Source organism: Phodopus roborovskii, unplaced genomic scaffold, assembly GCF_943737965.1.
Source record: "Phodopus roborovskii unplaced genomic scaffold, PHOROB, whole genome shotgun sequence".
Classification (NCBI taxonomy): domain Eukaryota; kingdom Metazoa; phylum Chordata; class Mammalia; order Rodentia; family Cricetidae; genus Phodopus; species Phodopus roborovskii.
Genome location: NW_026126511.1, coordinates 5,299,863 through 5,317,672, shown reverse-complemented (window position 1 = coordinate 5,317,672; position 17,810 = coordinate 5,299,863). Strand labels below are relative to the sequence as shown.

General features: G+C 43.6%; 1 protein-coding gene across 1 annotated transcript in view; it reads right to left on the bottom strand.

Moving 5' to 3' along the window:
* Nucleotides 1-339: 339 nt before the first annotated feature.
* The window catches only part of Dct (dopachrome tautomerase), a 34,283-nt gene continuing 16,812 nt past the window's right edge, over nucleotides 340-17,810 (bottom strand). The window contains exons 5-8 of the mRNA XM_051195230.1: nucleotides 17,586-17,765; nucleotides 16,574-16,709; nucleotides 4,356-4,557; nucleotides 340-588 (exon numbers count right to left, since the gene is read on the bottom strand). Coding sequence (XP_051051187.1) covers nucleotides 416-588; nucleotides 4,356-4,557; nucleotides 16,574-16,709; nucleotides 17,586-17,765 — 691 coding nt within the window. The 3' untranslated portion in view covers nucleotides 340-415. The remainder of the gene's footprint in view (nucleotides 589-4,355; nucleotides 4,558-16,573; nucleotides 16,710-17,585; nucleotides 17,766-17,810) is intronic.

The following is a 17,810-nucleotide window of genomic DNA, read 5'->3' as shown; positions in this document are numbered from 1 at the left end:
GATGGTGATGGTGAGATGATTATGGATGGTGATGGTGATAAGTATGATGGTGATGGTGTGATGATTATGGATGGTGATGGTGATAATTATGATGGTGATGGTGTGATGATTATGGGCGGTGATGGGCGGTGATGGTGGTGGCGACAGTGCTTTCAGAACAGGAAGAGCTTCGATCAATATAAGGACTTTTAATCAAAGTCACAGATAACTCATCCCATCACACTTTGGTGATGGTGATAGGCCCAAGCATTAAGCAAAGCAGCAACTACATGTAAGCATCTTTGTCAGGGGTCATCCTCACTACCGAAGAGCACATGCTGGAGACATTCACCCAAAGCAAGATCAGTGAGGGTGACTGCCGAGGTCAGCACTATGGCTTGGCCAACCTCTTGCTAGGGTAGGTGAGGAGAGCACCCTAGGGCTCTTCCGTGTATCTCTTGCTGCCTAGGTGTGTCTCCATTAAGGGTGCATAGCCCTTGCGAAGCCTTCTGTATTGAAGGAAAGCCAGCAGCCCCAAGAGACCGATGAAAGCTCCCAGTGTTCCCGTGACCACTGAGAGGGTTGTGGTCCAAACAGGAGCTTTTTCCACTGAAATAAGAACAGACAAGAAGATTCTTTGATTATAATCCCATCAGCCAAACACTCCTAGTGAAGGGAAAAATATTTGACTTTAACATGCACATTTGTTTGCAAAGCAAAACTGCCCATGCTACCATTTTATCTTCTTGCTGCTCATCATATCCACAACTGTTCCTCGAGGAAGATGGAAGTGTTATCCCATTATTGAAATAAAGCTTGTTAGATTTTGTAAATCTGTTCCAGTAAATGTTTGGATGCAGAACAAAACCTCTAAGGAAATACAGAACTGCTTCTGTGAGTTAGAGATTCATTTGCAGACAAAGAAGCTAAGATGGTCTTTGGGGAACTAACTGTTACATGAACAGCCCTCAGTAGGAAATCCTGCTAATGTCTCTACCCTTGTGATGGATGACAAACGCATGTAAGAGATCAGATGGGCTCTCCTGACAGGGACACTCACCAGCAGAAGCAGAACTCTCTGAATCCACTTGAAGAGTGGTGAATAACATCTAAGCCTCTCCTATGATAGATCTAGTCTTCTACTCGTATGTCATAGCACTGTCCCATGATGTTAACACATTTTCCAGATATACTTAAGGCTGCGTGTCATTTCTTTACAACTCATCAGATGCCATAGAAGCTCATCCCAGCCAGGCCATCTTGTCTTTCCATGCCTGACCCTCATGGGGAGGATAGATTACATTTCTCCTCCTTCTCCAGCCCCACCAAGGGACATGTTCTATGTTGACTGCATCCCTCCGAAAGGAATTTCACTGTCCCAACAGCACTTGTCACTAGTTATAACTTCTTTTCCTTTTCACAGTGTAATGTTTTTATTAATTATTCTGGTGGTACTTCATGCACTGGGTTTTGATATTTACCTTCCACCATTTCTCCTAACTCTTTCTAGGTCGATCTCTCTTTTTACTTAGCCAACCCCAAGTTCTTCTATTATTATTATGATAACCCAAAGCCCAATTTGTGTTATTCATACTCTCCAGCCCAGAGTCATCTACTGGAGCATGATGGACCTATCAGGGTTCACACTCTTGAAGAAAGCTGACTCCCCACCCAGAGCCATCAACTGTGAACAGTGTCTCAGGCACAGGTGAGGACTCATGAAGCTGCCCGTGCAGTGGTAAACTGTAGACTGCCTTGATCTTGTGTGGGTGATTGTGTATGAGCTGGTGACAGATTCTTAAAACAGGAAGTTTTGTCTGTTTGGCGAATGCTTTTAATCCCAGCATTTAGGAGACAGAGGCAGGCAGATCCCGGTGAGTTTGAAGGCAGCCTGATCTACAAAGCACATAGCAAATTCCAGGCCAGCCAGGAACACAATGGGGATCCTGTCTCCAAAGCAAACCACCAAATCACATATTTTTATTCTGCCATTTCTGTAATGAGACAACAAAAAAGATTGTCTCTTACTGTCCAACTACTGCTTGCCATTTAAAACTTATTTTTAAATCGTGGCAACATACATATTGTTGTAATTTAAGAAAAGCAGAAAAGCTGACCTCAAGAGAAAGTTGCCGTGTGACAGGGATCAAGCAGAGGGGTTTTTTTAATTAGGGAAAGGGATCATAAAAGGGGAAAGGGGAGGAGGGAGACCAGCCTCTGGAGACCAGCAGCAGGAGAGAGGAGAAAGGAAAGAGGAGGGGGAGGGGAAGAGAATGGGAGAGGGAGAGGGAGGATGGAGGTGGGCGGGGCCCTTTAAAAGGGGCTCTTAGTGGCTGCAGCTGGGGGCGTATCCTGTCAGAACCCAAGGACACATGCCTGAATACTAACACATATAATATAGACTACCATCATAGCTTTTTTTTTTTATGTAGTTTGGTGGTATTAAAATGCCGTCACCTTTGTATATGACTGTCATCGCCATTGTCTATAAAACATTTCTTGTTTTATGAAACTGAGGTGTTGTAGTCAGCACACGAGTATTCTCACTCCTATAATGCCTGCTGACTCTCTGCCTAGGCCCTGCTGGTGTGGCAAGGTGTGCAAGCAAAAGAACTTCCAATCCACTCTCCGAAGTTACCATTATTTGAACCCGTAGAAGAAACAGACCAACCATAGGCATGCTCTGACAGAAGAAAAGGCATCCAAATCCATGAATTCGTAAGTGCGTGGGAGTTCCACGAAGTGTAAAACTCTAAGACCCATCTGGCTGGAATTGAAGAGTGGTTGTAGGGAAAGACTTAGTGGGTTTTTCAGGGGAAATTAATGGTATTCTGGGGACACGCTCTCTGGCTTCTGAGTGTACCATCGAATCTAGTCTGTTGTGTTGATGCTCTGGAGCATCTGGCTTTTAGGCCAATGGAAACTTCAGAGAAAGCCCCTCCCTGAAGCCTGGAAGAATGGGCAATAAAGATGGCAGGAAGTGTGTACGAGGCATCGGGACACATCCCAGTTCCCCTGTAGTTGGAAGTACTCAGCCTTCCAGCATGCCACACACTCGGGGAAATCACCTGAGGGAAACCAGCGTTCGTTAAGCCACCTGCGCCCTTCCCGGCCATCCTTTTCCTCCTTAGTCTAAAACACCTGCTCAGCTGTTTGGCGTCTACTGGTCCTCTCAAATCCAGCTTTACATCCGTCTCCACAGTCTTTCCCAAGTCCCACACTGCTTTAGGAGGGGATCAGACTGTTTCTCTCCACGACATGCCCGTGGGTACAGATTCATTTGGGGATGGAAGCATTTGTCATTCGGCAGACCTAGAGCTTCTAAATGAAGAAAACTCACAAGAAGGAGCTACTGCCAAAAAGCCCTCCAGGGGAAAGTGTCAGCTACGAAGCTGCACAAACTTGCAAAATAGTCCTAGCTCCCATTACTTCCCCCAAGATTTCCTTCCCATAGTTCACCGCTCCTCAGTGACTGAGCTCTTTGTTCTTTGTCTCTCTCAACGCCATGGTTTCTTGCTCTTGGTTTGAGGCCACTGGCCTCTTTAAGTCTTCCCTTCTGTTCTAGAAAGATATCCTTCTCTACTTTCAACCGGTTGAAATCAGTTTTTCAAATATCTACAGTTTAAAAGCAAGATTAAGAAGGCATGGACTTGACACCTAGCCGCAGCCTCCACTCATCCCAGTCTGAAATGAGACCCAGTGCCGTCCTGGACAGACCCGTCCCTACAGCATTGGCGAGTCGGGGCTCACTGAAAATGCCTGGTGCAGTTGCAAAGTAATTCCACAGTACCAATCAGATAAACAACAGCTGGCCTTCAAAACCATGGTAGTGAATCTTCATGGAGGCTTTGCATTAGTAATAATAATCCTTTAGAATGCAGCATTCTACTACTTCCCACAATGGCTGAGTTTTTGCTACTTTCTGGTCTTTGAATCCTGCAACAAGCTTAAGCTTGTCTCAATAATCGCAACTCTGCCTGTAGATGAGCGCGCCAGTCCCTCCCTACCCATGGGTGAGTAAAAGTCACTTTGATTTTATCAGGTACACATTTCAATGGCTGTGGGGCAGTTTTATGGATCTGATTAGTTCAGATAAAACTGTCAAATTGGGCAGAAGAGTAAGACAGTGTCTCTGTAGAATAAGATCTTTTAGTTTTCCCAAATGATCTGCAGCTAGTCCCTTTCTGATGTTTAATTGGTAGCTTAATGTCTTACCTTGTTAAATCCAAGGTATTCTCGAAAATAGCCAATAAACTTAACTCGGCCTGAATGCTTCAATTAACAGTCTTGCTTGACATTAAAAAGAAAAAGAGAGAGAGAAAGAAAGCACCCTTAGAAGCTGAGTGAGTCACCCACTTAGAAGCTGTATTCCTTACCTGGTAGATCAATGGCATAATCATAGCCAAGTTGGTCTGCAGTTAAGAAGAGTTCCTCGTTAGTCACTGGTGGGAAGAAGGGAACCATATTATACATCCGATTGTGACCAATGGGTGCCAGCTCCTGAGGCCAGGCATCCGTGGGAGGGTTGTTTCTTTTCAGCCACTCATCAAAGATGGCGTCTGTAAAGGAGTGGAGAACCTGCGAGACAGTTGAACATAGCGTTAATCAGCTAACCCTACCGGAGCCTTCCTGACGATGGAGTGTAGTTCTTCACACGGGACCCAACCTAGCCCTGATGATGTGCACTGAAAACACATCTCCCCAAAGGAGACTGTAAATCCTTTGATCAAAACAACAAATGTGAGTTCACCTTGCCGATTTCACACTGATTTGGAGACACCTGAGCTCTTCAGCATGTTGTGCTAATTATTTCAGGAGAAAGGCAAATATGATAAATACAGATTTTACTCAGTGTTCAGATGTCTTAGTTTAGCAAAAAAAAAAAAAAAAAAAAAAAAAAAAGAGGTAGAATTTATCATTATTGTAAAATAAATGAACAATAAAAACATTGCAAATGGGTTTGCAGATATTGCTCAACCTTCACCTACTCATTTTACAAACCTTTCCCTTTAGTTCTTAGTATTGCATAGCAATAAAGAGTCTAAATCTGCTTGAATACACAGAATGCTCTTTTTTATTTTCTCAAAGAAACTGTAAAATCCTTTTCAAACACTGCAATCATTATATGCTTCAAAACATCCCCAGTGCAATCCCCATATGCACAGCCCTGACTTTTTGACAGGGTGTAAAATCAAGAGTTCAGACGATTTTTTAACCAGGTGTAAAAGCAAGAGCTCAGCTGAGACCTCACATCTAGCAGTGAGGCTTTCTCTTCTGCTCCTAGACTGTGAGTTCAGAGAAGGATCAAGGGTAGCACCTGCTCTAGCATCTAGAGATGGTCAAGCTCTGCCTCTGTGAAGAAGAGAGATAGCTGGGAAGAAGCCCAGCTCAGTCACACAGAGACGCCACACAGAGAAGCCAAAGAGAACAAAAGGCTAGCCAGACTACAGCTGTTCCAGTACCTACTGCCGTCACACCAATACATTTGAGATCCTGGCACATACTGGGTTAGTAAAGCCATTCCAGAGTCTCTGTCCAAACTCATAAGAAATCATGAGAAACTAAATGGTCTTGGAAGCTTCAGGCCTACGTGCTGGGTCATCTATAACACCACAGTAGATAGCCAGGGGAGAGAGGAAAGGTCTACACAGCCTGGGACAGACTTAAACTTACTCCAACATGCAGAAAGAAAGCTGTTTTCTGGACCCTAATGTTGGTGTTGGGGGTTGGGGGAGTCAGTAAGATTTAAGACAAGGAGGATGTGGCCATAGAAAGAAATAACTGCCAACATCCCAGGGGACCCCCGTGGGACATCCATCACCACATGTGGCAGTCGGGAGATGGAGATAACGACACGACAACTCTAATAGCTCCCTTTGTGTGGGAAGTTAGTAAATGGTGGCTGTCACTTCAACTAAAGCATCAGTGCTGTTTCTGGTTTCTTGAAACAAAGAATTATGGAGGAAGAATGAAGGGATTTATATTTTATGACTATATGCTGGCTACTATCCTTCTGGCATCATAACTTTGGAGATCTAGTTAATAAAAAGATGAGCATTTAGGAAGGCATATGGCACATAATTAGCACTTAACAAATATACTAATTAACATTGTTAGTGCTCGTTCTATGACAAACACTGCCCTAAGAACTTTACATATAGTAACATATTGAAGCCTCAAAACAGCCGGATTTAATTGATGCTGTTTTCATTAAATGCTCAGGCTACTGTAAAGAAGGACCAAAGCCTGGCTGCCTCAAACACTACAAATGTCCAGTTCTAGAAGACAGAGCTCCAAAATAAGTAGAATAGGTTCCCTCCAGTGATCTGTGTCACTACTTAATTGTGGGTCTCTGCCTTTATCTCCACATAATGTATACTGGTCATATCCAGACTCCTTCTGTTTTTAGAGGCATCAATTACCACTGTTTGAATGTCCCTCTGAAAGTCATGCTGAAATTCTGTTGGCACTGAAGGTAAATAGTCATGAGGGCTCTCCTGGGTTAACACTGTGATTGTGAGGGTGGTTACCATGGAAGCCATTTCCTCATAAAGGAAATGATTTCTGCCTCTTGTCACTCCTTCGTCACATACAGCCTTTCCACAGCCATCATGCTGTGATACAGCACAAAGGCCCATGCCAGGTGCCTGTGCCAAGCTCTTGGACTTTCCAGCCTTCAGAACCATAAACAAAATAAAAATATATTGTTTATAATTCATGCTGACTATAGAATTATGTTACACCAGCGGGAAGTGGACTAAGGCCCCTTGCATATTTAGATTAGGGGCCTACAGTCCTCTAATATGACCTTATCTGAGCTAATTACATGGAAGCAAAGTCATTTGCTGAGTGAATAGGATTTCAGTATTTCAGTGAGGTGTGGGTACAATCTAACCAGGATGTAAGGGGCAGAAGCATGAAGAGATTTGTCCAAAAGTACACAGCATATGAAGAAGTAAGAGTTTGGACCCAGGAAGCCCAGCTATAAAGCCAGAGTCCGTTTTGCAATAAAACACTTACTTTATTTTAAATTCAATGCATGCATCTGTACCTGAGGACCAGTGGTATGAGCATGTGTGCTAGGGTGCCTACAGAGATATGAGAGCCACTGGAGCTGGGACTACAGGGCGATTTGGACCTCGTGACATGGGAGTTTGGGTCTTCTGAGAGAGCAGTATAATCTAGTCACCGTGCATCTCTACATCCCATCCTCGAGCTACAAGGCAATTGTGGACCACTGACATGGGAGTCAGTTACCTTAGTTCTTCTGGGAGAGCAGTATAGTCTAGTCGCCATGCATCACTACATCTCATCCTCATACCTTAAAAGATAAAGCCAGAGTTCTTAAACTACATATTTATCTTTACGTACAATACACTACACTGTTTCAACCACTAATCTAACTCTCAGGACCAACCACAGTAAGAAATTAGTTTTAAGGTATATTCTCGAGTTAGACAAGAAGGAAGAAGTATAGATTTTGACTTAGGTGTTCCTAAGCCAACTATGAGATTTTGTGACCTCTGAGTCCAACTCAAAGAAAACATCGTGATTAGGAAAAAGACAAGAGACTCCCAAGACACAAGGAAGATGAAGTTGTCTGTGCTGTAAGAGTCTAGTAGCTTGGAGACATATGGTAGAACCCTCCCAGTGCGAAGCATATAATTAAAAAAGCAGACAAAACTCCAAAGCAATTTATAATCGGCAGAGATAAAAGAAAGGAGGAAAATAATGAAAGACAATAGGTCCCATAAGGACCATAAAACGTGCAATAAATGCTCTAGTACGAACTACATACAGAGTGCCCAATTTACAGAATGCAATAAAAGATGGAGAGCAGTGCGCTCTGAAAAGATGCAAAGAATATAATAAATGCACTGTGAGTAATAACTTATCCAAGGCTACCAAGAGATGCAGAGTAACTCATACTACGAGTGGTTTTGCTAAAGCCGTGGGCATAGTTCCTCAGCAGGAAGCCTTGTGCTGTTCTTGGAACATTAATTGTATCTTTGTTAGACACAAGTTGAAAATTAACTTGGGCATTATTTCTGTAATGGCCAAATGTTGTTTCAGGGTCAGATATGAGGAACAAAAGTCAAGTAAATATACATTATTACGGACCTCTATCCACTACCTAGGGACATGACAGTATTTTGGTATTAAAAATTTAACAGTTAAGAAATAATATAGCAAACAATTGCACAGCTCTATTCTGCTTTGTTCAAGCAAAATAAGGATGAGCCCAAGTCTCATCTCAGAGGCACTGTTGGAGAGAATGTGAGCACATGGCTGAAGAGCTTTTTAATGTAACCCTTACAGGAGAAAGCAATCAATCAACACATATCCTTCTCACTGGCAAGGAGAATGCATATAAGGGTAAGGCTACTACCGAAGGGGCTGAACTCGGGTGGCTGTAAATTCAGATTCCTGCCATAGTACACAAACCAGAAGACTTTTTGCACTTGGGAAAAGAAGCTATAAACAGCAGAGCTCAGCTGCAAAAGGATGCATACTTTATCAAAGACCAGCACACTGAAGCTTTGCTAACTCCCCGGAAGACATCCTTTGCAATTAGAGAGGCTCTCGTGGTGGAAAGATGTTACTGTTATAGGATCTAGACTCTGAGAAGAGGGGTGAGTTCAGACTGAAACTTGAGACGAGAGGCACAAATAAACAGAAAGCTGTGCCAACCTGATCCAGTGAAGGAATTCCTAAGGGCGCTGCCTTTTCACAGCTATTAAAGGTAGGTATGGCGGGCATGTGCCTTTAGTTCCTGCCCTGGGGAGGCAGAGGCAGGTAGATCTCTGAGTTCTGGGCCAGCCTATTCTACACAGTGAGTTTCAGGTCAGTCAGAGCAACATGAGACGTGTCTCAAAAACAAAAACCATATTTAATCAAACTTGCTATTTCATGGTGGTTTTTTTTTAATCCTTGCCTTGTTCTCACAAGGATTTGAAGCAATATGTAGTAAGGATGCTGTTTTAACATTTCCCTAAATAAGCATAGAATATGCATGAAAGGTTAGCTAGCACCCAGGCTTGTACCGGCATGGTTGAGCTATGCCCCAGGAAATACATGTTAGTGACAGATAAGAAACAGCTTTGTACAGACTGAATCATATGTTCCCTCCCTGGCTCATGGGCTGAATCCCTGTGACTGATTGTGATGGTAGGAAGCTGTAGGTCTTTGCAAGATGGCAGGCCATAAGGGTGGAGTACTTATGAAGGAGACCGTTATAAAGGGAGCGTTTCCTCACTTTCATCCACGTGAAGACACAGCGATGGCAACAGACAGCCTTATGTGAACCCTCACTACAGTCTGATGCTTTGATCTTGGGCTTCCTAGCTTCCAGAGCTATGAGAAATACACGTTGATTGGCTGGACCTGGTCTCTGGTATTTTTGTTATGTCATCCTAAGTGGACTAATGAACAACTGCAGTTTTTAAAAGGACACTAGAGCGTTAAAAGGGTAGGTAAGAGGGCTCGGTGGGTAAGTTCAAAGCCTGTGACCCACATTGTGGAAGGAGAGATCTGACTCCAGCAAGCTGTCATCTGACTACCACACACTACAGGACATGAGCCTGTGGACACACAAAGGAGATAAATAAAATTTAAGGCATACAATGACCGAGGAAGGCATCCACTGCCATCCTATGACCTCCACATGCATGAGCACACACAGAGAAGGAGAGAGGAAGAGAGAGAGAGATTTTCTCTGTCATTTTGAAGAAGTTTTATCAGATAAAAATTAACATTCTCCTGCTTAAATCTGCATAGTGATGAGACTGGAGAGATGGCTCAGTGGTTAAGGACCTTTACAGAGGCCCTTGGTTCATCACCCAGCACCCACATAGCAGCCCACGAGTGCCTGCAACTCCAGCTCCACGTACTCTGGCACCATCTCTTGACCTCCAGGAACACCAAACATGCACATGGTGCACAGACATGCATGCAAATACCCACACGCATACATAAAGAGTGAAAGAGGGAAATCATTATTAAATTGAATGAACATAATAGTTCTATATATAAAATCTATGTATGCATATATACCTATGAATATATTGTATATCATATGTGTAACATACAAGGTAACATAGCATCGTGTAAAGGACACTATAACACTGGAAATTCAGTTGGGAATTCCTGGAGGGGGGAAATGTAAATGTTTATAATTTTGAGAATTTTGAGCAAACAGAAAGGTTAGGTGTAACTGGATTCTGCTATTAATGTATCAGCTTTCAAAGGGGTGGCCATTTCAGCATGCGCCCTAAGTAAAGGCTGAGGAGAGAGAACTATGGTGGTATTAGGATAGAGTCTGACCATTGCTACCCTGGGGCCATTTATTTATTATTTATTTATTTTGCAAAATCATCAAATCCCTAGGAGATGGGAACTGAAGTTGATGTTAGACCATCCCAGATTTTCACATACATTATGGTTTGCCACTAGAGTCACGCATTATCTGGTCAATAAGGAAGTGCATTTAATTCAGTTCTTGGTACCGACTTAGTTCTCAACAGTATGTGTTTATGCTCATAAAAACCGAGTGTTGCAAAGGAATTTAGCATCTGCCAAAATTACAATTTTGCCAGTCGTGGTCAGCCATCCTCCCTGGCACCTCAGCTCTTCCAGAACTTACTCAAACATGATGCGACTTAGCAGGCAGTGACTGAATGTCTGTTACATGAAAGCTACACATTAAATAAGTCGACACCACATTTATGAAATGTAAATACAGTAAAACTAATGGCCCCATCTTTTCAAAAGCCATGAAAAATTATTCAGACATGCCCATCACCAATTAGCCTTCACCATGCTTAGCATGACGTAACAACACTAAATTAGCTCAGCTATAATGAAAGCAAGTGTGATGGAGTCAAGTGAACAATCATTGCAACTGACAAAGGCAACGTTGTTGGAAGAATAACAGAGGGAATCTGTGAGTGGGAAACTCTGCTCAGACACTTTCTACCTGCTGGGCACGCTCCTCAGCTTCACCGCATTGCAAGCCAGGAGTGTAGTTTAGCACAGAGAGCCTTGTGAAGTTAAAATACGATGCATCCACACCTCTAGAAGAAGAGCTGTCACTAAGTAAATGCTTAATAAGAAAACAGCTTCTTAACAGAAAATAAACTGGAGGAAATAAAGGTTTAAAGGGCTGAGCCCAGGACCCCACACCAGGTAGGCATGCACTCTACCAACCTATACCTCCTATCCTTAAAAAATAAAAAGTCACTGAGCATGTGAGGGCCAGGCTAGATGTGGTGTCAGTGACCACACAAGATTTTCATAAGCTAAAAATAAATAAAATGAAAATTGTATAACATGAACATGTTAGATTTCCCATTAAAAACATCAACACAAAGACTCTTGCAATTTGTTGGTCACATAGAGAACAAGTCACTCTCACTAATTCTGATTCTATTGGCTATCTGCGATTTAAAAATACACAGAAGTCATGGTGAAATGGGCATGCAGGTCATATAAAAGCAAATGTAAAGCCGGGTGTGGATGGCACACGCCTTTAATCCCAGCACTCCGGAGGCAGAGGCAGGGAGATCTCTGTGAGTTCGAGGCCAGCCTGATCTACAGAGCTAGCTCCAGGACAGGCTCCAAAGCCACAGAGAAACCCTGACTCAAAACAAAACAAAACAAAAAACAAATGTAAGCAAGATTTTTAAATGCATGGAAAAGATGCTGAGGTTCACTTATAGGAGAAATTCAAGTTAAAACTTCTTCGCCTCCCAAATTAGCAAAGAAGAAAAGGAAAGACAGCGTAGGAACGAAGAACATAAAGACACAGAGAGAGGCCAGTGCAAGGGTGTCTCTAGCACTAGGACTTAGGAGGGACTTGCCTTCTGGGGGCAACTTGGGATTTTTATAAATGTCAACTGCTTTCTTTATCTACTCTTCATCTCTAGAATTCTATCCTGTCTGTTCCCTGTGCCTGTTCTATGTTATTTATCCTAGGATTATTTGTAAAAGCAAGAGATTAGAAACTATTAAATGCCCGCTGTGACTTCAGTGTGTTTTGTCCCCCTTCAAGTTTCGTGTTGACTTTTAATTCCCAATGTAAAAGCATGAGGATATGTTGGGAGCCTTCAGCGGGGGACCTGTGAGCGACCTGCCTGCCTCCCGCGTGGATACCCCTCTCTTCCTGGTACTCAGAGAGTGACCAGCGCCTAGCTCCTAAAGTAAGCTGTTGTTGACGGTGTGCCCCTCAGCTCTCTGCCTCCTCTCTTGAGGAACGCTTTCTTGATGACTGTCTTTGCCATGAGTCGACTCTACACAAGACCCTCAAGTCTAGGAGATATCTGTGCCGTGTTCTCAGACCTCCAGAATATGAGCTAATAAATCTGCCTTGTAGAACCCACCCAGCCAAAGCCTTTCTGGTACTGTCACACACAGCGGACTAAAGCAGTGCCCATCTCTGGGAGACAGATTAAAGTCTGGTAGACAGCAGATCGCCAAGCATCCAGAATAAAGGGGAAAGAGAATCAATCACCCTTCATGAAAGGGTGGGCGCTGGCATGGAACGGAATGAAAAGGGAAGGGAAAGAGGAAGGAGAGAGGAAAGGAAGGGATGAGATGGGGAGAAGAAAAGGTCTACATTTCCATTTAGTTAAATATGTAACCTATTTGCTTCTATATTTGTAAAAGGTATCTAGGAAAACAAACAACAACAAAAACCAGTAACAAGTGGCCGAAAGGTGGTAATGATACCAAAGCTTCGGCTTAGACATTTTAGGGCTCATGACTGCATGTAAACCTGGATTCCATTCCCCCAAAGCACATAAACTGTGTCTTGAAATATAACATTAAATTAGATTTAAAAGTGGTGTACATATACAGTGGAAGACTGTTTAGTTACTTCCTTTTTAACATGGAGTCTCATATAGGCCAGGTTGGCTGTAAAACTAGCCAATGCGTAGCCAGTGATGGCCTAGAACTCCGGACCCTCCTGCCTCTGCCTCCCCAGTACTGAGACTGTGGGCATGCAGCACCACTCATGGCCCATGCTCAATTCTTGAGGGTGATTGTGATCTTTTGTGACAACCTAGGTGATTGGGAACACACGGTGTGAGGCAGCATGAGCTAGGTACAGAGACAAGCCACACCACCCTGTTTAAAGAGCATCCTAGGGCTCTAGCACAGCACTTTCTCAGCAGTTAACTATCATTTAACTTCACAGCGTACCGCCCCACCCTGCCCCGCCCACTTTTCATAATCATTATCCTCATGATGGGACACTGCAGCATGCGGGCAGACATAGTGCTGGAGAGATAGCTGAGATTCCTGCATCTTGAAGGCAACAGGAAGTGAACTGACACACTGGGTGATAGCTAGATCATGTATGAATCCTCAAAGCCGGCCTCCACAGTAACACTTCCTCCAGCAAAACCACACCGCCTTCCTAATAGTGACACTCCCTTTGGGGGCCATTTTCTTTCAAGCTACCACAGCCAGCATGACGGAGATGGCATAAATGGCTGCAGAATTCTCACAGATGAATCCCCACCCGATCAGAAACAGAGACCAGCAGTTCACACTCCTGAAAAACCCATCAGGTATTATCGGTACACACACAAGACAGGAGAAGCAATTTCTAGAAGGAATAATCAACCCATCACCTTTGATCCCAGGATCTCCTAAAGCTGACCCTTGGCCATTCCTGAATCCATCCAGGAGCCCCAGTAATCTATTTAATCCTGGGAGCCTGCATACTTCACACACCGGGCAAGCTGAACAATCGTCGGAAACTTTCACTCACATCTTCTTGTTTGTATAACAGGTCCAGTAAAAGACCATGAGCCACCTTGAAGTCCCTGGGACTTTGAGAACCAGTTGCCTCGCGACATGACTGTCTACACTAGGCTAGAAGACTAGAACAAGATAAGGAATTTCAGTTGAGGTTTGGAAACTCGAACCCAACGAACGCATAATTCTCTAATCCTCTCCCATAGACTACCACAAAATCATTATTATTTTTAATGACAACATTCAAATTATCTCTGGCGTGTCTACAGCAACATCACATGATCCTGAGGTAAAGTTACTTTAATAATTAATAAGTACAGTGTTTTTTTTCCCACTACAAGATCGAGACATGTGACCTGCGGGATGAGAAACAGAGGACCCGTGATGTCCAGCCATACTCTCCAGATTGAACAAGTTGGAGCCAAATCAGGTCAACTTGACGTAAACTCCAATGTCCTTCTACTAATGTCGCATCCCCCCCCCCGCCCCGCCCCAGCTGTCTATGCAGACAAACTTCTAAAAACTGATGAAGCTATGAGTTGATGACTTCACTCAAGTTCGTGTGTTGAAAATCACCCTCACTGATGTGCCTACATTTAGAGATGAGGCCTAAAAGGGGGTAACTAAGGTTTGCTGAGGTCTTAAGGGTGGGATCCTGCTGGGACAGGATTAGCGCCACTCAAGGTTACAGCCACAAGACTCACAAGGAGAGCTTTTGTGGCTTGGATGTGAAATTTCCCCTATAGGGTCTTATGTTTGAGTGCCTAGTTTGCACCTAATGGCACTGTTTAGGAAGATACCATGGAACATTTAGGGGGTGGACCCTTGCTGGAGGAAGTGGCTCACTGGGGTAGGACTTGAGAGTTTATAGGCAGGTTCCACTTCCTGTTTACTATGCTTCCTGTCTGTTGGTGCAGCGTGATTGGAGACCTCTCTTCCTTCCCACCATGCGTTTGCCACCTTGATCATCTGTTCCCCTTGCACTGTAAGCCAAAGTAAACACTTCCTCCCTTCCGGTTGCTTCCGTTTAAGCTAACAACTCAGTAGTGGATTCGTACAAAAACCTGAGCAAGCTACGGTTAATTAATAAAGTTCAACAAATGAATGAAAACTTCAGGAAGAATCTAAATCCCAAATGCTACCAAAAGTTAAAGCACAGAAGGAGACATCTGTTTTCATGATGGATCCTGAATCATCTACCTAAGACACACAGCTCTGAAGAGAGCCCACAAGTATGTAGTGTGAGTTGAGGGCAGCCAGTGTTGCTGTTCTATAAATCTTCTCGGCCAACTTTAACGAGCTGTGCTTGAGAATGAAGAAGCAACCTCAATATCCAGGAGCTGTCCTGCCTGGTACTGTCAGCGAGGCCCGGATGCGCTCTGTCAGACATAAGCATCAGACAGGGCCCTCTGTGGCTGTAATAGATCAGGACCCAGCCAATATAACCCTATAGGCATGTCTGAGCACAGACAAACTACCCAGTGTCTGCTACAAATGACTGCTGCTGATTTACCAATAAACAGTGTCTAGTCTGCCTCCCCTATGCATAAGTGCTTTGAGTACCCAATGATAGAATCACCCTTTCTTCGTGACAGGATTGACCCAGAGTGAAACTCCCATACTCGTTTCCACAAATCATCTGGCACAAACCCAAAGCTTAACAGCCTTTTCCAGTGCCCATTGGCCATGAGTTTCCACCATCCTCCATCCTTTCCCTGTACAGAGCTATAATAATCCAACCCCGTTCATCTGTTGTAAAAGGAAACAGACACCGTATGTTGCAAGCCCTCAGTGGATGCCTGAACCTAGGTAATAGTCAACCTCATATACACTGTATATGCATTCCTATGATGAAATGTAACTTATCACTCAGGAGTAGTAAGAGATTGACAAAACAAATGAAATAAGAGAGCCATAACAACATATTGTAATAAAATTGATATGGCTTTGGACTCTCTCAAAACATCTTGTACCATATTCATCTTTCCTCCTTCTCCAGACCTTGCTTGACCATAGGTAACTAAGCCTATGTTCTGATGCACAGCTATGTGACCAGAGGGCCATCATGATGAGCAGCTGCACACTGTGGCCCCAGCTGGCACCGTCTCCATTTAAGTTGTCTCAGGAGAACTCCTTGGAAGACTAACTTTAAGAACTAGTGTAGCTTGAAATGTTAAAATTGACAACCCCTTGCCAAGTACTCTCAAAATCCCTCTGTTTTAAAGTGAGGCTAAAATTAGATTTCTCAAAGAAATGCATTGCGCTTGGGGTGTCAAGGAGCCAGCAAGTCCCTGAGTAGATGGTGCCAACTCTCTCTAATTGTCTCTTCTCAGGGAAGGATGAAGCCCAAACAAAGTACGTGACACAAAATCTGGCTTTTCTGTCACCACCATGGTGGTGCATTTGTAATTCTCATCCAGCCACATCCCTCTCCCTACCTTCTTCTGGCTAACCAAGCCCTTGTTTCTTACAGGCAACGCTCTGTGAGGGCGGTTTGTGTGCAGTTAACACTCTTCAACACCACTCATTTACCAGTGAAAATAATTCACATCGGTGCTTATGTAAGGCATACACCTTGTTGGATTATTGACAGAATTCTGCTAGCTTGTAAACTACCCTCTAGACTGCAAACTCCTGGTTAAGTTTATCTAAATCCAACCCATCGCCAAAGGATTGGCTTCTGAGTAGGGGCTTCATATGCTACCTACCATTTGCAGAGATCATATTAATGACATAGAATGGAATATCACCAACCCTTCACTGCACCAAAAACCCAATGATCCCGATAGATTACGTGGAGACAGTTTCGTATGATCTGAGTCTCTGAACGTACCACAAACACAGGATCGTTGGCAGCCGAGTGTGGCAAAGCATTTGTTCCATTCAGGAAGGAGTGAACCAAATTGTGGAGGTTCATAACTTGAGAGTCCAGTGTGCCATCTGCCTTGTCAAAACCTTCCAGAGCATTCCTGGGAGAAACCAGAGTGTCAGTGACTTCAGTACAGATTGGCAAGAGTCTCTGAGGTATCCGGCCATCTTCTTCTAGTCTAACACTGGATAAGGATGGGAGAGGCTCAGCTGCTAACTGGCTGAGCTTTCTTTCACTTCACCCCTTCGCAATGATCTTCTAGAAGGGGAAGGAACTCAACAGTGCTGCTCTGCGCCTGCTAGGTTGCATTGTTCTCTTCTGTGCACAGAATAGCTGTTCCGCTTTATTCTTGTTTTCTACTGTTTTCTGTTGAAAGTCAGGGACTGGTTCCCTTCATATTTTTATTGCCGGGACTTTTTGTCCTGCCCAAAATATAGAATTGTATGTTCATACATTTCAGTGAAAGAGCCCGTTGGCTTCGTGGGAAGACACTTATCCTTCTACACACACCCCAGTATTTCCCTTACTCGCCTCTCTTCCCTGTCTGAATTTTCAGTAAATTCTAAATGTCTGTCTACACCTTGACACGGTGATACTCAGAAGTAAGATGACCTTGGAATCACTGAAGAAAATTTTCATGAACTTTTCTTAGTGTTTCCCACCCAGTAAGGATAGATGGGGTCCTAACAATGTACATTCCTTACCAAATGCTAAACATGCCAGTGGTTATGATCCCAGAATCGCATTTTAGAAACCACACTCAGCTCAGATCCCAGGAGAATGCAGTCTGGCAAACCTCCCTCTCCAAAAGTATCTACATTTCAGTTCATAAAAGCAACAAAATTGCAGCTATGAAGCAGCAACAAAAATAATTTTATGGCTGGGGTGGGGGGTCACCACAACATGAGAAACTGTATTAAATTTAGGGTCATAGCAACGGGTGGTTGAGAACCGCTGTAGAAGAGTCAGTGCCTACCTGAAGCTGAAAGTGGAGTTCTGGAAGAATGGTGGGTTGTCAAACGTCTGCAGAGATAGGCAATCTTGCACATTTTTTAAGGTTGGCAATCTCTCACTATTTCTTCCTACTTGGTTTCTTCTTAACAAACCCTCATAGGTTCCATTGCACAGGGTTACCCGGCGATTGTAGTCATCCAAGCTAAGATTTGTAGAATGAGAAGCAATATGCCTTAACTTTGTGGAC